The 21,445-nt window shown below is 44.5% G+C and overlaps 1 protein-coding gene across 1 annotated transcript in view; it reads right to left on the bottom strand.

Annotated features, from left to right (window-relative positions):
• The window catches only part of PACC1 (proton activated chloride channel 1), a 58,855-nt gene that overhangs the window by 27,442 nt on the left and 9,968 nt on the right, over positions 1–21,445 (bottom strand). The window contains exons 2-3 of the mRNA XM_082252620.1: positions 10,745–10,841; positions 3,343–3,546 (exon numbers count right to left, since the gene is read on the bottom strand). Coding sequence (XP_082108746.1) covers positions 3,343–3,546; positions 10,745–10,841 — 301 coding nt within the window. The remainder of the gene's footprint in view (positions 1–3,342; positions 3,547–10,744; positions 10,842–21,445) is intronic.

Genomic DNA, 21,445 nt, shown 5'->3' with positions numbered 1-21,445 from the left:
TTTTAAATTATGTAACACACTAAACTGGAATTGTCCCAAAAGGATTATAACTCTCCCTTAATGAAAAAAAAAAAGATAATATATATATTAGTGATCGACCGATATCGGTTTTTCGTTGCCGATACTGATATTTTGGCCAATGCATATCGGTATTGGCCGATATTGGCTGATATTTTTGTACATTTAAAAAAATATATATTTTTATTTATTTATTAATTTTCTTTTGACAGGTACTTTTGTGGAGGGATCTTGGGATCTAAAGTTTGGCTGTGTTGAATGCTGTCATTTTTTTTTAATCTGGCGCCAGACAGTATCCAGAAGTGATGTCACTCATGACATCACTTCCAAGTTTTTGCATGGAGACCCGATCAGAGCCGAATGCGGCTTTGATCGGCTCTTCGGCGGCCATGCAGGCTGGTTGCCTGGGTCTCATCCCCCCCTCCCGGGCTGGTTGCCTGGGTCTCGCCCGGAAGGCGGCAGGAGCAGGGGCAGACTGGCAACTTTTGGCCCAGGGGGCAAGTACAAACCAGAGGGCCATTGTGCAGCGACTCGACCCCCCCCCCCCTCGCACTCTCCCTCTACCCATCCTCCTCCCGACCCCCATTCCAGGCTGAAGCCCTGTTCCAGGTACTCTCTACTCACAGGCTGAATCCAGGTTCTCAACCTGGCCAGCAGGTGGCGGTTGGTGGGAGCTGGGACAGCTCGGTTGGGGCTGGCCAGGGGAGGAGAGTCTCCAGTGGGGCATGGAACCGGCCTCTGCTCAGACACAGTTTGCACAATCTATGGTGGGGAGGGAGGCCTGCGCTCTGTCCTTGTCTTCAACCCGCACTCAGTAGGTCAGTGGCAGGGGCTTTTTACTTCTCTTCACCAGGAATCCTTTAGGGATGTCTGTGGAAGAAGCAGTGCAGCCTTTTTACAGGACTTCAGAGTGGCCCAGGGGGCAATTGCCCCCCTGCCCCCTGGCCCAGTCCTCCCCTGGGTGGGGGGGGACGTCCCCTCCTGCTCCTTGTAATGACAGCCGAGCGGCTTCTCAGACGCATTGGTTGTCATTACAAGAAAGCCGACCGTCGGCTATGGATGCTGGTACCGGGGTGATGCCTCTAGCTGCTGGCATTACTCTGGTACATGCACTTTTACCGAACTATCAGTAATATTGGTAAACTCAGGGGCTGATTCTGATTTATCAGGAAAAGTGCATATTGGTCCTCGATATATCGGCTTTGACGATAATCGGTCGATCCCTAATATATATATAAATATATACAGTATATATATAAATATTATAATATATCACTGGGATGAGCACTAAATCTAAACTTGAGAAGAAATCAAGGTCCTGTGTACAGCCTGGCCCAGGACCTATGGATCCACCTCATGCAGAAAGCACATATCCCTGCACTTTATAAAATTTAAAACATCACTTTCACATGCTAGCCAGGAACATGTTTACCAACCTACCCATTTGACTATTGAATATAATACTGTATATTCAAGTATAGGCAGATTAAGGTAGAACTACAAGCAAAACATTTTTTTCATTTTGGATAGAGTAAGGAAAGGTTATAACCCCTGTTGATTTATTTTTTGCCATTGGTGCCCCACTGGGAGATTTACCTTCACTTCATGTCCATAGTCAAAACAGGAAGTGAGAGGAAATCCCCCCCTTGCACATTAATTTCTTGCTGACTGCCCCACGTACATTTACTGCGGGGCAGTGGCTCCTCTGCGCAAAATCACGTACAGGTACGTGATTTTGCACTGCCGGTCTGTGCAGGTGATCCACTCCCGCTGTGATTGTCCACCAGGACCCACTGATCGTTCCCGACAGAAGCAGAGCGGTGGTCTGCTTATGTAAACAAGGCAGATTGCCGTTCTGTTAGTAGGGAAGACAAAGATCTTGTGTTTCTGCTAAGCAGGAACACGGATCTCTGTCTTCCCATAGTTAAAGCACCTCCACACAGTTAGAAAGCACTCCCTAGGCACCCATTTAACCCTTTGATCACCCCTTCCCTGCTAGTGTCATTAGCACAGTGACAGTGCATATTTTTTTAGCACTGATCACTGTATTGGTGTCCCTGGTCCCCAAAAGTGTCACTTAGTGTCCGTCGCAATGTCGCAGTCCTGTAATAAGTCGTTGATTGCCGCCATTACTAGTAAAAAATAAATAAATAAGAATTCCATAAAAATATCTCAAAGTTTGTAAACGCTATAACTTTTGTGCAAACCAATCATTATCCACCTATTGGGATTTTGTTTTACCAAAAATATGTAGCAGAATACATGTTGGCCTAAAATTATAAAGAAATTAGTTTTTTTTCCATTTTTTTTAATAGATATTTTTTATAGCAGAATGTAAATATATATATATATATATATATATATATATATATATATATATATATTTTTTTTTTTTTTTTTTATGTTTATAGCGCAAAAAATAAAAACCGCAGAGGTCATCAAATACCTCCAAAAGAAAGCTCTATTTGTGGGGAAAAAGGGACATCATTTCTTTTTTTGGGTACAGCGTCGCACGACCGCACAATTTTCAGTTAAATTAATGTAGTGCCGTATCTCAAAAACATGGCCTGGTCGTGAAGGGGGGTAAACCTTCTGAAGGGCAAGTGGTTAAGGGAAATCCCTTGGGGACCCCAAGGCTATCAGAACTAGTGTCCCCATTGGAAGATTTCTCCTCAATTACTTTTCTGGGGACAACCCAAAGTTTTAGATTTTCTTTTACTTTCAACGCTAATAGTAAACAGGACAAATAGAGAGGACAAATCTCCCCAATGGGGGGCACAGACAGTAATAAACACTGACAGATGTTCTAATCCATCTCCAATCCATCCAAAACTAAAGAAGATGTTTTGTCTTTGTACTTTAAAGTGGTAGTAAACTGCAAAAAAACCTCCATAAAAATGGTCCCCTGCAGGATAATAACATAATGTGCTAGTATGTATTGCATACTATCATATTATGAAAGACTTACCCTAGAATGAAGCCCTCAGAAGGTGCGCTGTCACTGTTGACAGGGCTTTCATCTTCATCCAGTCTTTCTTCGTGAGCTTCGGCTGCTTGAATGGCCAAGCTGCGATGATGTCACTTCTGCGAATCATGGCCACGGCACAGCTCTCTCAATGGATGGTATGTCGTCCATTGAGATTGCAGTGTTCATGCTCCAGTGACATCACCGGCTGCTATTATGGTAAATATCTCCTAAACTGTGCACGTTTAGGAGGTATTTACTGTACCTACAGGTAAGCCTGATCATAGGCTTACCTGTAGGTACTAATAAACAAGGTGGGCTTTATTACCACTTTAAGTCTAAAAAAACATCCCACTTACCAGGAGCCTCATATATATCGACTTCCTTATATGAGACAGACATGACCGGGTGCTTGAGCTTCTCCCGAAAGTCCGTTATGGTTTGGTAGACCAGGAACACGGCGACGCCCATCAGCAGTAAATAGACAAAGATTAGCAAAACCGAGAAAACATTCTTCAGACAAGTCCTGCTGAAACGTACCGGAGGGCTATTCCTGTCCAACTCTGAATGGGAATGAGAAACCGAGAGATCAGCGAAACCCAACTCATGTGCATCAAAATAATGTTCCTACAGGAAAGTAAAATGAGAGTGCAACACCAAAGATTTAGGAGTTCAAGAGTACAGAAACAAAGATAAAAGCCAATGCGTTTCAGGGGCTACAATGTTCCACCTTCATCAGGGCTTAAAGCGGAGTTCCAGGCACAAAATCGACCTTTTTTTTTGTGCCCATCCGCTTGGTCTCCTTCACCTGAAAAGGAATTGGATAGTTAGGTATATTTTTATTTTTTACTCACCTTGTAATTGTAGATAGAAAATACTCACCTATTCTCTACTTCCTCCCTCTGCGCAGCGGCTCCGTCGTCACTTCCTGTCTTGCGATGATTCCTGGGAGCTGAACGTCGTCGCTCCCAGGAATCAATGCGACGGCACCGGCCCAGGTCGTCACTTCCGGGGCCACGCCGCATTCCCTGCTAAACAGCTTCTGGGCATGCATTCCACAATAGCTAGCCTCTGGGCATGCCCAGAAGCTGTGGAGGAATGCGGCGCCGCACCGGAAGTGACGAGAGGGGCCAGTGCAGGCGCATTCTGGGAGAAGAAGACACGGAAGAGGACGCAGAAGAGGATCGTGCCGGCTTCAGCTGCCCACAACAGAGATGGAAACGTTGGAGAAGAAATTTTATAAGTGAATATTTCTTCTTGCAGGTAAGTGCGAACCGGGACAGATCAGAGGCTAGCTATTGTGGAATGTACTAGCCCTGACTGTCCCGGGGGTATGTTTATTGAAAAAAAGTTTTCGTGCCCGGAACTCCGCTTTAAAGTGCTGTGTGGGACTATTTTAGATGTCGAAGCGCACTTTTGGAGAAGAGGAGCAAAGCAGCCAATTATTCTTGAGTAAAATCACCTTTAACTCCATTACTCTACACATAACAGCTCTTTAAGCCATAATGATGGAGGAACATTGTAGACCTCAAAAACATTAGCTTGTTATCATTATACCAGGGACAGTAAAAGGGGTGGGCAGTAGCATCAGCTGCCCTGGGCATAATGGTTTACTGTAGGGATTGGGGCGCCTTCCTTCTGTTGCAAGGATGACAGGAGTAGTGACAGCGGCAGTGATTTTGACAAGCAAGTGACTGCTGGGCGTAGGATCCCCTAAGTTTGGCATCTTTGCCCTGGGCATTAAATGACCTTTTCCAGGCACTGCTTTAGACTTCTGGATTCCCAACCCTTCATTTTAGCGCTCATTTTTCCTACACTTTTTCTGGATTCAGCCAAGGTTACCCTGCGGATGTGACAAGAAATCGTCACATGTACAAAAAAAAAATAAATGGGATATTTAACATACCGTAAATCCATTTCTCTGATGTTCATTGACAGACACAGCTTCTGATTCCTCTTAACCATTGGGTTATACTGCCCCCTACAGGAGTAGGACACTAGGTGGGAAAAAGCTTGACAATTCCTATGGGCAGTCCCAGGGGGTGTACACCCACACTCAGCTATAGGCACTCCGTTTTGTTACAAGCAGTGTCAGAAGAAAGCCAACTCCATAGAGGGGTGGATGTTGTGTCCATCAATGAACATCAGATAAAAGGATTTTACAGTAAGTCAAAAATCCCATTTTCTCTTCCGTTCATTGGCGGACACAGCTCCTGGTTCTTCCTAACCATTGGGACCTCCCAAAGCAGTGTTAAACATGAGGGTGGAAAACAGCAGAAAAAAATTTCCAAGGCTAACCATAGCCAACCAGGTAATATGGAGCTCAACCATAAACGACTGGAGCTCACCTAAAAAAAACAATACACCCTCAAAGAGGATCAGGTCCTCTAAACAGCAGCCTGCAAAAACCTGCTGCCAAAAGAAGCATCCGCAGATGCCAACACATCCACTTTATAAAACTTTGTAAAAGTGTGCACCGACGACCAGATGGCCGCCTTGCAAACCTGCGTCACTGAAGCCTGATGACGGAATCACTGTCTGTCGGATCCATCTGGAAACGGTTGCAGCAGAAACGCCCAACCCTTTTCGAGGTCCATCTGTGAGTACAAATAGTGAGTCTGACTTCCTAAAAGACTCCGTAGCTGCCAGGTACACCCTGATTACCTGAACCACATCCAGGAAATGCAGAGCAATTTCCTTAGGATGTTTACGCCTGGGACATAGGGAAGGCGACACAATGTCTTCATTCAAATGGAAATCAGAGACAACCTTTGGAAGGAACAACGGACAGGGACGAAGAACCACCTTAGCAACAGGTAAGATGAATGACAAGACAACGCTGTCAGCTCCGACACCCTGCACGCAGAAGGAATAGCCACCAAAAGGCCACCTTCTGGGACAACGTAAGTAGGGGTACCTCCTGATAGTGGGAGAAGGGAGATTCCTGGATAACTGACAACACCAATTTGAGGACCCACGGCAGTAATGGAGTCCGCACTGGAGGAACCAAGTGTCAAGCTCAATGGATAAAAGGTACACACCAAGGAAAGTGTGGCCAATGGACGTTGAAAGAAAACTGTCAAGGCCAAAACCTGGTCCTTGATGGTACTCAAGGCCGGGCGCTGCTCAAGAAAAACCAAGATCCGAGCCAGGGAAAAGGAGTGAGGGAGAACCCCAAAAGACTAACACCACGCAATGCACGTCTTCCAAATACAATGATAGTTCTTCCCAGAGGTAGATTTTCTAACCTTCAATCACAGGAACAAAATAACAAAGATAGGAAAAATCCATTTAAAAAGGAAAAAAATTGCCAGGACCAGAGATCCTAGCAAGGAACTGACTAGGCAGAACAAATCTGAGTGCCTATAGCTCAGAGTGGGAGTATACCCCCTGGGACTGCCCACAGGCGTAGTCAAGCTTTTTCCTGCCTAGTGTACTACTCCTGTAGGGGGAAGTAAAACCCAATGGTTAAGAAGAATCAGGAGCTGTGTCTGTCAATGAACGAAAGAGAAAAGTGTTTTTTTTTTTTCCTGCCAATGATTGGACTTAAATTGGTTGTAAACCATTCCACATACCCAGTGAGAAGACTGGCCTCAGGTGATACTCCTACATAAGTTGTATCTTCCTATCTGCAGCCTTCTCTTCTCTACATCTGTTGAAAGTACTGAATTTTAAAGCCTGTCTGGGAGTTGAGAAAAAAGGGGGCAGAGAGCTGGAGTTACACACTGAGTTCAATGAGGAGAGCTCTGACAGCTGATTGGAGGGAAGGTACACACACACTTTACACAGCACACAGGAATAGAGCGAAGGCTGTCAATCAAGTGGAGATCCTCCCCCTTTCACCATTTTTCTCAGTGTCAGGAAGACTTGTTAGAAAATACTCATACTGATAGCAGAGGAAGAAAGCAGCAGACAAAGGTGACACTTAGTGCTCTTAATTGAGACAAGAACACAGTATAGAGGGATATGCTTTATTCATATTTTATGTCTGAGGTTTACAACCACTTTAACCTACTTGCTACCAGAGCTGCTTTTGTGTTTTTTGTTAACCACTTGCCGACTGCTCACAGTATATTTACTGCGGCAGTCAGCCCCTCACAGGCAGAGCGACGTAGGTCTACGTCGCTAGCCTGTGAGGCTCTGGGGAGCGAGCGCGCGCCCGCGGAGGCGCGATCCCGCTCCCGCGCGTTCACGGACCCCCCCGCGCGTGTGACCGGCGGACCCGATGTCCGCCGGTCACTCGGCGATCGTCTGGGGAGAGGGAGAAAGTCAGGCGGCTTGTGTAAACAAGCCACCTGTCATTCTCCTCAGTGTAAAAACACTGATCACACGGATCTACTATGTAGAACCATTGATCAGTGTCCTTACAGCTCAAGCCACAGCCAATCACAGTAGAAAGCACGCCCCTAGGGACACACACAGCCCCTCCCTCCCAAATAAAGTTAACCCCTTCACTACCAGTGTATTTTTACAGTAACAGTGCATATGTATAGCACTGATTACTGTAGAAATGTCACTGGTAACCCCAAAAGTGTCAAAAATGTCAGTCAAGGGTCCGATCTGTCCGCCCCAATGTTGCAGTACCGCAAAAAAAAAAAAATCGCAGATCGCCGCCATTACGCGTTAAAAAAAAAAACAACAAAAATGACAAAAATCTTTCCCTTTGTTCGTAAACACGATAACTTTTGTACAAACCAATAAAAATACGCTTTTTGCGATTTTTTTTACCAAACATATGTAGCCTAAAACAAATTGGCCGAAAATGTTAAAAAATTTTGATTTTTACATTTTTTTTTGGGGAATTTCATATAAAAAAATGTGAAAAATATTATTTTTGCAAAATTTACGCTCTTTTTTTGTTTATAGCGCAAAAAGTAAAAAGCGCACAGGTGATCAAATACCACCAAAAGAAAGCTCTGTTTGTGGGAAAAAAAGGACGTCAAATTTGTTTAGGTACAGCGTCGCACGACCGCGCAATTGTCCGTTAAATTCACGCAGTGCCGAATCGCAAAATATCCCCTGGTCGTTTAGCAGGAAAATCGTCCGGGGCTAAAGTGGTTAAAAAAATGATTTTAGGCCTGATGCTTAGTTAAAACCTGCAAACAGATTTGCTTTACAAATGTGCATGCATTACTTCAAGATTCCAAAACAAGCAGAACGATGTACAAGTGAATGAAAAAAAAAGAAATTTAACTTGGGAACAAAAATTTAAAATCTTTGCAACACAGAAAAACAGTAAGCTTTTGATTATTGTTCTCATATCAATATTTCTTTGAAAAGAATAATACACAATAATAGACATACACATCTTAGTCATGTCACAAGACTCTCCTCCGATTGCAGAGTTCTCTCTTAACAAAATGAATGCGGTGTTCCAGCTGTGGAAAAAAATTATTAAAAGTCAGCAGCTAAAAATACTGTAGCTGCTGACTTTTAATATATAGACACTTACCTGTCCAGGGAGCCTGCGATGTCAGCTGCCATTCACTGTAAGGGAAACCAACAATGAAGCTTTTCGGCTTCACAGCCGGCTTTCTATTGCGCATGCGCGCTGCACATTCTGATTGGCTTGGCGGCGGGGGAAGGAGAAATTGGACGGATCTTCCAAGGGACGGCGCCGCGGAGCTGTCTCATGGAAGTGGGGAAGGGTACCTGTCATAAACAGGTACCCATTCCTCCCTCCCCCCTGAAAGGTGCCAAATGTGGCACTGGAAGGGGGGGGGGGGGCGAGGAGGAAGCAAATGAGTGGAAGTTCCACTTTTGGGTGGAACTCCGCTTTAAGTAAAACATTCCAGTCTCCACATTGCATTAAACATTGCAACATCTGCAGTCCCAGGTGGTGTCTTTTGGGGGTGTTTGGGGATGTTGAGCTTCCTACCAAGACTAAGTTGTCTTTGAGATTACTACTTTATTATGCCAGTGGTATTGTATTGGATTCGGCCTGAACCCTTACATATTGGTCTGTGGAAATGAGTCATAAACCAACACCTCCCTTTATACAAAATAACTTATGAGGCTGGACCAGTCTTTCTCAACCTTTTCAACACAGAGGAACCCTTGAAATCATTTTCAGGTCTCCGGGAACCCCTGCTAAAAATGACTATATTTACAACTCATGATACATTAGTGTGATGGTCACTGGGAAGAATGCTCCTTACACTTGTGGACATTGGGAAGAATTACCTTCTTCCAGATAGCTAAAAAGAGCAATGGTGTCAGGGGAACTTATCTGAGAGGCAGAAATTACTCAATGCTCAAGGAACCCCTAACAACATCTGGAGGAACCCTAGGGTTTTACGTAACCCTGGTTGAGAACCACTGGGCTAGGGGCTGCCCTACGAAATTCACCACAATTTGTGGTCCTTGGCTAGACTCACAAGACACGAGTGACTCCTTGCTAAGTATAATATCTAGCCCTCCTCACTATGGAATATTTATAATGCTGACAACATACTAGAGGCATTTCATGATATGTGAATTTAATAGGTAACTATGTTGCTTGCAATCATTTTCCCTACATGGGAAGAAAGGTTTTAGATTTACTTTGTTTCACTCTGGTTTCTTTACTGTTCTTTAAAAAGCGACAAACAGATTTGAGTGATTAAGAGGTATGTTTCAGTATGTTCTCTCCTTATAATACTGATAGCCTGTACTCGCATTCTGGTGTATAATATTATGTTGACGTTGAATTGCTGAGATGTATTCTTATGCTTTTCATTGTATATAGCCTGTATGCCCCTTCTATTTCTTTCAATAAAAACCAAGTAAAGTGATTGCAAAGGCAGAAGGTTTTTTTTTACCTTCATGCGTTCTATGCATGAAGGTAAAAAACCTTCTGGGTGCAGCTCTCCCCCAGCCCTCCCTCTTAAATCTTACATGAGCCCCGTCTCGATCCAGTCATGTGCATGAGAGCAGTAGTTCTCCTGCCAGGTATCCTGATTGGTTGTATAGCAAATACTACTCTCCCTTGCCGGTCAGAGAGGAGATCTTTCTGATCTCTTTGCCTGGCGATTCGGAGTGAAAGATAAGTGTAGAAGCACTTTTCTTATGGCAGAACTGGTCAGAAGGAGATTTTTCCCATCTCCCAGCCAGCACACAGAGCGCTACTACCTAGGCACACCCAACACACCTGTGTGCATGCCTATGTTGTTTGGTAAAAACCTGCTAAAAGGGATCTTGTTAACAACATCTAAACCCTATCAACAGATGGCTAAGGCTTAAAGCTGAACTGCAGCTTAGCTTCAGTCTTCCACAGTTTTACATGCTCCTCTCCTGTACTGAAATTGCTGATTTTACTGCAAACTGTGGGATTCTCATATCAGATAAGTCCTACTTTATTCCCTGGCTGGAGGACATCCAACTTCTTCTAGTGCTTTTCTCCCCAGCCTTACTGCCCCCGGCCAATTGAGTTGCCTCAGCATGGCATGCAGATGATGCAGTCGTTACCTAGGGTGGTCTGCTTCCAAATTCTGCCTGCCCTGGAACGCTCCACCAGAAATAGAAAAGGTCACATTATAGCCACTAGATGGAGCTGATGATCACAGAAAAAGAATAGTTATTTACTGGGATCCAGCTTTAAAAGTGCTTACCCAGCATGCTTACATTGTGTCAGTTCAGCCCTACCCTTTATGTTTTACGACTTCATCAGGTGTATGGAGAGGGTGTTGTATTGAAACCTCTTAGACTGTGATAATAAAATCTTACCTTCAAACAGGTTCTAATACATCACAGTTGTAATGTTTCTATGAAGGTCATACTCACCTGGTACAGTAGTAGAGGTAGGGTCATCCTGGTCATCCTCTTCCTCATCCTCCAGTATCTCTATATCCTCCTGAGGCTGCTCCGTCTCTTCACTCAACTACAGAGGAGAAATTAGGTACAGTTTTACTTGTTAGCACTTAAAACCCATAGTCACATCACTCCCTTCTTATATCAGTGACAGTATGGATCTTTTAGATCAACTTCCACCTTATACTTGGGAGTCCACCTACAAATGGCTTTCATTGGATGTCAGTTCATTGTATACTTCAATTCCTCATGATGTAGGCAGGGGCAGACTGGCAACTCGGCCCAGGGGGCAAGTACAAACCAGAGGCCCATGGTGCAGCGGCTCTGCTCCAGAAACTCTCTACTTACCAACTGAATCTGGGTTCCTGACCTGGCCAGCAGGGGGTGTTTGGAGGGAGCTGGGACAGCTCGGTTGGGGCTCGCCGGGGGAGGAGAGTCTCCAGTGGGGCATGGAACCGGCCTCTGCTCAGGCACAGTTTACACCATCCATGCTGGGGGGGCAGGGGGAGATCTCCGCTCTGTCACTATCCATGCTTGGGAGATCTGCGATCTGTCTTTGTCTTCAACTCAGTAGGTCATCGGTGGGGACTTTTTACTTCTGTCTGGAACATAATTATTTTCAATTTGATGGACAATTCTTTTTACAACACAAGGGTACAGCTATGGGCTCCCATTTTGCTCCTAGTTATGTTCATTTAACCATGGGCTTTTGGGAAAATGCACACATTTGGCAGGATAATCCTTTTCTTTCTCATCTCATCTATTATGGCAGGTATATAAATGACATCATTATCATCTGGGATGGGTCTATCATATTAGTGGAGGAATTTGTTGCTCATTGCAACAATAACCCATTTGGCTTGTCCTTCACCCATGTGATTGATCCCAATACTCTTGCGTTCTTGTATATAGAACTTGGCCATTGCGATAATACCAACATTGCCAAAAAACATTTTAAATCCACAGCTGGCAACTCTTATTTGCATTTTTCGAGCTGCCACCACCCTCGTTGGGTACGTATTACGTAACATCCCCAAGAGCCAATTCTGCAGATTAAAACAAAACTGTACCAGGAATGAGGACTACGTCGAACAAAGCACGGTGCTTAAACAGAAGTTTAATCTGCAGAATTGGCTCTTGGGGATGTTACGTAATACGTACCCAACGAGGGTGGTGGCAGCTCGAAAAATGGTTGGGGCTCGCCGGGGGAGGAGAGTCTCCAGTGGGGCATGGAACCGGCCTCTGCTCAGACACAGTTTACACCATCCATGCTGGGGGGGCAGGGGGAGATCTGCGCTCTGTCACTATCCATGCTGGGGGGGGGGGGGGCGGGGGGAGATCTGCGATCTGTCTTTGTCTTCAACTCAGTAGGTCATCGGTGGGGACTTTTTACTTCTCTTCACCAGGAATCCTTTAGGCATGTCTGTGGCAGAAGCGGTGCAGCCTTTTTATGGAGCATCAGATCCACCCAGGGGGCAATTTCCCCCCTGCCCCAGTCCTCTCCTGGATGTAGGTATATGTGCTGTCAATCATTTCTTAGCCACTCAATCACATTTCAATGACAGACAAGCTGGGTTCATTCTTGAAGCCATGCGCTTCTGTCTGGAACATAATTATTTTCAATTTGATGGACAATTCTTTTTACAACACAAGAGTACAGCTATGGGCTCCAATTTTGCTCCTAGTTATGTTCATTTAACCATGGCATGGGCTTTTGGGAAAATGCACACATTTGGCAGGATAATCCTTTTCTTTCTCATCTATTATGGCAGGTATATAAATGACATCATTATCATCTGGGATGGGTCTATCACATTAGTGGAGGAATTTGTTGCTCATTGCAGCAATAACCCATTTGGCTTGTCCTTCACCCATGTGATTGATCCCAATACTCTTGCGTTCTTGTATATAGAACATGGCCATTGCGATAATACCAACATTGCCAAAAAATATTTTAAACCCACAGCTGGCAACTCTTATTTGCATTTTTCGAGCTGCCACCACCCTCGTTGGGTACGTATTACGTAACATCCCCAAGAGCCAATTCTGCAGATTAAAACATAACTGTACCAGGAATGAGGACTACGTCGAACAAAGCACGGTGCTTAAACAGAAGTTTGCTGACAAGGGGTTCCTAGTGGAGCAGGCACACTCTAGCTCAGTCCTGTGCTGCACAGAGATAGAGATAGGTCCCATATGATACTATGTGTAGATTTGTTACGCAATTCCATAGTCAATTTCATAAAATGGAAAAGCGTTCTCTAAACATTGGACCATACTTCTACAAGATCCATATTTAAAGAATACAATTGGAGAACGTCAAAAATTCTCATTTAGGAAAGCCACTAATATAAAGAACAAAATTGTGCCTAGTAAGGTCTGCCCCTCTTGTGCACCTACAGTTGGTAATCTGAGCATGTTCTGTCAGCTTACGGGCATGTACCAATGTAAGAAAAAAGCCTGCCTGACATGCCAATTTTTTTACTTATGGACAGAACACGTTCATAGCCTATGAGAAGACCTATCATATCTGAACTTTTGAAAACTGTTCTTCGTAATATGTAGTCTATGGCCTCACTTGCCCCTGTGGCCTCTTGTATGCAGGCCGTACAATTAGAACATTGTGTGCTTGGTTTGGGGAACACAAACGGCTTGTTGAAAAAGGCACGACCAAAGAAGCTTTGAAGCATAGTGTCCCTAGACATTTTGAGGTTATGCACAATGATCGAACTGCTGGCCTTGGTGTTTGGGTGATTGAATCCATACCAGGGAGTCTCCCCCCTTGCCGAACGTTTTAAGTGTTTGTGCAAGTGGGAGACTTTTTGGATTTATACCCTCAATTCCCTCACTCCGCATGGGTTGAATGAGGAGATTGAGATTAGTTCCATTATTTAGATAGATATACATTAATCAAAAAATTGTTTTTTTTTTTTATAATATCTTTTTATAATTCTTCCATATACACTATGTTTTATAATATGTTTTTAATCATTTTTGCTATTTAGCATGATTATTTTTAGATTAAGATTGTGCTTTTTATATTGCCTTATATATAGGATGTACATAGTATTGTATTGCGGGCCACTGTGTCACTTGATATTATTTCCTCATCGTATTCCCCTCCCATTTTATTTGTCACTCCGCCTCCTGTGTGTATATATTCTGGGAGAGAGTTGTTTACCTATCAGCTTTGAGGAAGGAGCCGTGGGTGGCTCTGAATTGCGTTAGCCACGCCCAGTCCATGCCCCCTGTGTTGACGTCACACCCATACCAGGAACTTGGTGGTGTGTACACATGCGGTCCCATAGCGGCGGCCGAGAGGCCTTCTGCTCCCAGCCGACAGTACATCCCCCACACAGTTAGAAAGCACCTCCTAGGAACACATTTAACCCTTTGATAGCCCCTGGTGTTAACCCTTTTCCTGCCAGTGTCATTAGTACAGTAACGGTGCATATTTTTAGCACTGATTACTGTAGTAATGTCACTGGTCCCCCCAAAAGTGTCAAAAATGTCAGTTAGGGGTCCAATCTGTCCGCTGCAATGTCGCAGTCCCGCTTAAAGTCGCTGATCCCCGCCATTAATAGTAAAAAAATAAATAAAAATTTCATAAATCTTTCCCCTAGTTTGTAGATAACTTTTTGTGCAACCAATCAATATACATTTACTTTAATTTTGTTTACCAAAAATATGTAGCAGAATACAAATTGGCTTAAAACGATGAAAAAATTAGATTTTTAATTGGTAATGTTATATAGCAGAAAGTGAAAAATATTGTTTTTTTTAGAATGTCGCTTTTTGTTTGTTTATAGCGCAAAAAATAAAAATTGCAGAGGTGATCAAATACCACCAAAAGAAAGCTCTATTTGTGGGAAAAAAAGGACATCCATTTTATTTGGGTACAGCGTCATACGATTGCACAATTGTCAGTTAAATTAATGCTACATTCATTTGGTAAGAGGCTATTTGGTTTCTTTTCCACCAAGTGCGAAGAGGCGCACTATCCCTCCCACTGCACAGGGAATCATCACTCGGGAGGTTGGCTGTGGTTTTGCCCTTATTAAATTTTTCTGCTGGTAAGAAGCAAGCCCTTAAGGTGGTGGGATTCAAATATATATATCCAACACGTATGGTTGTGAATATTCATCATGAGATCTCACTTCATCACTTGAAGATCACATCATTTTTGTTCATTTAGAACTTCAGGGTCTTGGTCATTGTGCTGTGGGACATTTTTTGTGGACTTCACTAGACCCCACGAGAGGGTTTCTGTGCACCATTATTTTGATTTTGGGTGTATTTTTATGTTTGATTACATAGGTTAAGAATTCATCATGTCAGTGTGCACTTTTGGCATTGTTATTATTGGTACCACACCCCCCTGTTGGGGGACTTTCATATATTTTTATATATTTTCATTTATATATTTGTTTTAAGACCACATCAACATTTTTCACCTTGTATTGTCACTTTCACAGGTATTATACCTGTGGTTCATATCACTTCACCAGTGTCATCAATTAAGTTTAGCGCACCAAACAATTTTATTTTTCATTTTAATTTTCTCCAATTAGATAGTTGGATCTTTGGTTGCAGCAAATTTACAATCATCAGCGCACCCTTTACACATACATGAACTTTAATGGCATCCCAGTCTTAGTCCGTAGGGTTCAATATTGAGTTGGCCCACCCTTTGCAGCTATAACCGCTTCAACTCTTCTGGAAAGGCTGTCCACAAGGTTTAGGAGAGTGTCTATGGGAATGTTTGACCATTCTTCCAGAAGTGCATTTGTGAGGTTGGGTTGAGGTCTTTATGGACCTTGCTTTATGCACTGGTTCAAATAATTTGGTGGAGGGGGGATTATGGTGTGGGGTTGTTTTTCAGGGGTTGGGCTTGGTCCCTTAGTTCCAGTGAAGGGAACTCTTAAGAGGTCAGCATACCAAGACATTTTGGGCAATTTCATGCTCCCAACTTTGTGGGAACAGTTTGGGAATGGCCCCTTCCTGTTCCAACATCACTGTGCATGAGTGCAAGTGCAGTGCAAAGCAAGGCCCATAAAGACATGGATGATCAAGTTTGGGGTGAGGCACTGATGTTGAACGAGAAGGCCTGGCTTGCAGTCTCCACTTAAATTCATCCCAAAGGTGTTCTATTAGGTTGAGGTAAGGACTCGGTGCAGGCCAGTCAAGTTCCTGGGACATCGCTGGAATTAAAGGGCCAAGCCCAACCCCTGAAAAACAACCCCACACCATAATCCCCCCTCCACCAAATGATTTGAACCAGTGCATAAAGCAAGGTCCATAAAGACATAAATGAGTGACCTGACCTACACCCAACCTCACAAATGCCCTTCTGGAAGAATGGTCAAACATTCCTATAGACACACTCCTAAACCTTGTGGAAAGCTTTTCCAGAAGACTTGAAGCCGTTATAGCAGCAAAGGGTGGGCCAACTCAATATTGAACCCTACAGACTAAGATGCCATTAAAGTTCTTGTGCGTGTAAAGGCAGGTGTCCCAATACTTCTGGTAATATAGTGTACCATTGACTGCTTTGCAATTTCAAGAAACAACTGGACACAGTGTCCCCCAGACATTGTGTCACCAAAACAGGATCTGAGCAGAAATATCCAGTGGGGAGTTTTTTTTTTATGATTGGGGGGGCGGCGCCCCTGCGCCCCCTATTGACCGGCCGCCACTGGGGGAAACCACAACAGAAATCTAACAGAGATTCTACTCCTTCCCCACATTTACCAAAACTTTATCACTTTATGAATCATCACATTTTAGAAAGAGTGGTAAAGGTTCCAACATGTCCCAGGTTTCTGCATCTTCCTATGACCCCACTGGGAAGATTTCCCCTTACATTTTATCCCTGTGATACCACAGGAAGAACTTAAGGAAATGCGGAGCCAGGTAAGCCTAGACAGCAATACAACACAAATGCTACTAAAGAAATTCATGGAATTTTGTTCTGTGACCCAGTGAAAAGATCTCTCATCTTCTCCTGTCCCTGCGGCACAGTATTATCAATACAGGAACGGAGCAGAAATTTCCAGTTTGGACACTACAGCTGAAATCGGACAGATTCTACAGGCATTTCTTCCCCACATTTACAAGAATAGCCACGAAAAAAAAAAAAAAAAAAAAAAAAAGCTTTGTCTAGGGTTGGGCTTTGAGGATAGCAAAATCATGAATGGAGTAGGACTAACATTAGGCAGTTTGCTGTTCCACTGCCATGTAAAGAAGGGCATCCCTGGCATCCAGCTGTCTTTGCAGGCCTGTTCCTCCCTTATTGACAGCTATAGGCATGATGAACATACAGAGGGATGGTGGGGGTACTTTTATTGACCATCCACACTTTCTAAAGAAAGAGCCAGTTTACTGTCCTTCAGACTTTAGGGGGGGGGGGGGGCAGGACTGTGGCCAGTGGGAAATTGTCCTGGCATCAGTGGGAGTAAACAGTGCCCCATCTTTATATTAGGGGGAGGAATAGTACCCCATTTTGGGTGTCACTTGTAGGAATTATGCCCCATTGTTGGTGTCAGTGGGAGGAATAGTGTCTCCTATCTGTGGGAGGACTATTGCCTGAAGGGCCAAAAAAAGGCAAGCAAAGGGTCCCATCCGGCCCCCTGGCCGTAGTTTGGAGACCACTGATTTAAAGGAACAAGGGGCTGTGTACACATACAGGTACCGGGTCCAGGGACTTATCAAAGCATTTTTCCAATCTTCCAGAACTTTCCTATGACATGCTATGGTGTCCTTGAAGTGCCCGATCAGAGTTGACACAGCTGAAGTAAATCCTTACAGATTGGTGGATGAGGAAGTCAGCCAGGGAATTTTTCACCCTTGAAAAGCAAATCACTGATATAGTTCAGGCCAACAAAATAACAGATTCTTATGAGAGCCTCAAGGGTGCCGATTCCAGAACAGGATGCCCTTCAGGTTCCAGAAATGATCATACAGCGGTGATCGAAAGTTTGGGCACCCCAGGTAAAAATTTGTATTAATGTGCATAAAGAAGCCAAGGAAAGATGGAAAAATCCCCAAAAGGCATCAAATTACAGATTAGACATTCTTATAATATGCCAACAAAAGTTAGATTTTATTTCCATCATTGACACTTTTAAAATTACCGAAAACAAAAAAATGGCGTCTGCAAAAGTTTGGGCACCCTGCAGAGTAAATATCTTGTACTGCCCCCTTTGGCAAGTATCACAGCTTGTAAACGCTTTTAATGCACATTAATACAAATTTTTACCTGGGGTGCCCAAACTTTCGATTACCACTGTATGTCTACCTGACCTTGCCAGACAAGCCTTCCCTAAACAAGAATTGATCACGTGGGTTAAGGCCCGTACACACGTACCGATTGTCGGCCGAAAATGTTCGGCCGCCGAACGATCGGCCGATTTTCGGCTTGTTAGTATGATGCTTCCGACAGCCGACAGCGCACTTTCGGCCGAAAAGAATCTGTCGTGCAAGCATTAAAATTTTTGTTGGCCAATACCAGAACGGCCGATTGTTCGTCAGTCAGTACAGAATTCAGCCGACAGACAGCAGATTTGCAAGACTGGGCATGCTCAGAGAAGAAAAAACACACGGAAAGTTAACCATCACATGACATCACTTCTGCAGTCGGCTGTTGTTGGCCGACAAAATTCGTGTGCAGTCTTTTGCAGTTTTCAACAGACAAGACAGCCCTCGGACAAAAGACGGCCGATCGTTCGGCCGACGATCGGTTCGTGTGTACGAGGCTTTAGACTTTCCATCCAATCACCTTTTGTTTTTTGCAGTGTAGCAAGTGGCTAGTACAGCTATCAGCTCAGTGCATTTCTGTAGGCCTTAAATTGGTAGTAAAGTTTTCTTTTGACTTGTACCTACAGGTAAGCCTATAATAAGGCTTACCTGTAGGTACAGTTAATATCTCCTAACCTTGCACGGTTTAGACGACATTCACACGGAACACATACCTGTGCCGTTCCCTTCAGAGCTCCCTCGTGTGGCCGTGACTCCTCTGCATTATCACGGCTCAGCCAATCAGACAACCAGACCATTTGAACCCATAAGGAAGAACGGGTGAAGATGGAGGCCCTCTCAGCTGTGACAGGTCGCCGCTGGAGGGCTTCATTTCAAGGTAAGTATTTGATAATGTGCTAGTATGCGATGCATACTAGCACATTATGCCATTGTCTTGCAGGGTTTAAAAAAACAAACAAACAATGCATGGCAACCGGGCTCGACAAATCCCAGGCGCCAGGTCGCCATATCAATTAGAAATAGCGACCTGGCGCCTGGGCTTTTGTCAGCCCATTTACTGTTGCACTGTTGCAGGGATGCACAATTTGTATCGTTCCAAGCCTGGAACATCCAGTTCCGGGCAGGTTCTTTTTTTTCTACATTTAGCTCTGCTGCAGGCAAGCAGCAGGGCTCACTTGTCAGGTGAAAGCATTCGGGAGGCTCTGCTGCTGCTGCCCGATTGCTTCCACACATGAAGGTAAAGATCCCCCTTGTGCGCACACCCCCCTGCTATGTATCCCAGGCTCTGCTTGCCTATCTGCAGGCCTGGGACTAGCATAGCAGGCGCTACAATGTAGAGGTAAGGGAGGAGAGAAGACACACGTCCGCTCTCCTTCCCATCCTGTTCCTGACCTGGAAGTGACGTGTATGACGTCACTTCCGGGTCCCTATTGACAGCTTCCCTGCATGTCACATTAAACAGAACCTGTGAACCTATGTGATGAAAAAAAAAAAACTGAAAAAAATTAAAGTTACACTCAAGCACATAAAATCTAGCCCCCTCAAAAACAATTTTGAGGCTGCCCCACCCCCACATATATGCACACGTTGGGGCGCCTACGCATAAAAACCTTGATTGCGATACACATGTTACATATCTCCACACGCGCGCATAAACTGGCTCCTAAATTTATATCTGGCTCCTAGATTTAAAGCAAATTTGGCAACACACCAGCCCTATATGCGATCTGTTGCAGTGCTCTTGATTAGTAAAGTGGAATGCTTGACACACCGCAGTGCATCACAATGTACATAGGGTTAATTGTGGTGCTGGATTGCTAAAAAAGGATTTTGTGCATTTTTCATCCATTGTGGTGCATTGGTGCCTTGACGTAACTGACGCCAACATGTGGCATAAGGCCCCGTTCACAGCTTCGTAGCTTGGAGCCCGAAGCTCAAAAACGCTCAACAAGCAAAAAAAAAACTATTGTTTTTAATAGCCCCTGTCCACATCTGAGCATCCTTTAGTTTTAGCAAAACAACTGTTGCTCAAAATAGTACATGAGCGACTTTTTAGGTTCAGAATTTATTTAGAGCGTTTTTTTTCTTTTCAAGCATTTTGTTGCACATTTTCTGCTCAAACAGCAGCACTGCACACATTTTAGTTGAATAACATCTGAAAAAACAAAAGCTGCAAAAACATGCAATTCTGCTCCAAACAGTTCATGAAGCATATGTGGTCCTGATGGAGCTGGGGATCCCACTAAATGTGTAGACCAACCCACAATTTATTCACAAGACTACCAAACCAACGAGCTCTGTACCTCTTGGAGGTTTTCTTTTATATTTCCAAAAAATATTTTAAATTTATGTTTTTGTCACTTGATACAATAAAATCTGGGCTTTTATATATTACTGTGTGAGAGTGGTTCTCAAAAGCTTACACAAAGTCACATATTTTTCTGAGTATTTTTTGCATGTATATGTGGGATGATGCCGATGGGAACCTAATAGAGTATTCATGCATGGCCCAGGCAGCCATCAGAAATTTTGGAGCCCCTTACACAGCTTTAGGCCTGGACCCCCCCCCCCCCCCCCGGTCCTGACCACCAACAATCCCCAGGGCCCGCCCTCCGTCTTCGCTCCCCGAATCCACCCAATGGCCATCCCACAAAGGCCCATCCCATGTCCTCCTCATCTTATCTCATCTTCCCCATCCCATGTCCTCCTCCTCTTCCATACCATGTCCTCTTCCTCCTGCAGTCCCATCTCTTTCATCCCTAGTTCTCCTACTCCAGTCCCATCTCCTCTATTCCACATCCTCCTCCTACTGCAGTCCCATCTCCTCCATCCTATGTCCTCCTCCTCCTGTAGTCCCTCCTACTCCATCCTATGTACTTCTACTCCAGTCCCACCTCCTCCATCCCATGTCCTCCTCTTTCAGTCCCATCCCCTCCATCCCAAGTCCTCCTCCTCCTGCAGTCCCATCTCCTCCATCCCTTGTCCTCCTCCAATCCCATCTCCTCCATCCCTTGTCCTCCTCCAATCCCATCTCCTCCATCCCTTGTCCTCCTCCAGTCCCATCTCCTCCATCCCATGTCCTCCTCTTTCAGTCCCATCCCCTCCATCCCAAGTCCTCCTCCTCCTGCAGAAACATCTCCTCCATCCCATGTACTCCAACTCTAGTCCCATCTCCTCCATCCCTTGTCCTCCTGCAGTCCCATCTCCTCCATCCCACGTCCTTCTCCTCCTGCAGTCCCATCCCCTCAATCCCACATCCTCCTCCTCCTGCAGTCCCATCTCCTCCATCCCACGTCCTCTTCCAGTCCCATCTCTTCCATCCCATGTCCTCCTCTTTCAGTCCCATCCCCTCCATCCCAAGTCCTCCTCCTCCTCCTGCAGTTTCATCTCCTCCATCCCATGTACTCCAACTCTAGC

Source organism: Pelophylax lessonae (assembly GCF_965119305.1).
Source record: "Pelophylax lessonae genome assembly, chromosome: 3".
Lineage (NCBI taxonomy): Eukaryota > Metazoa > Chordata > Amphibia > Anura > Ranidae > Pelophylax > Pelophylax lessonae.
This window is presented reverse-complemented; position numbering and strand designations above follow the sequence as displayed.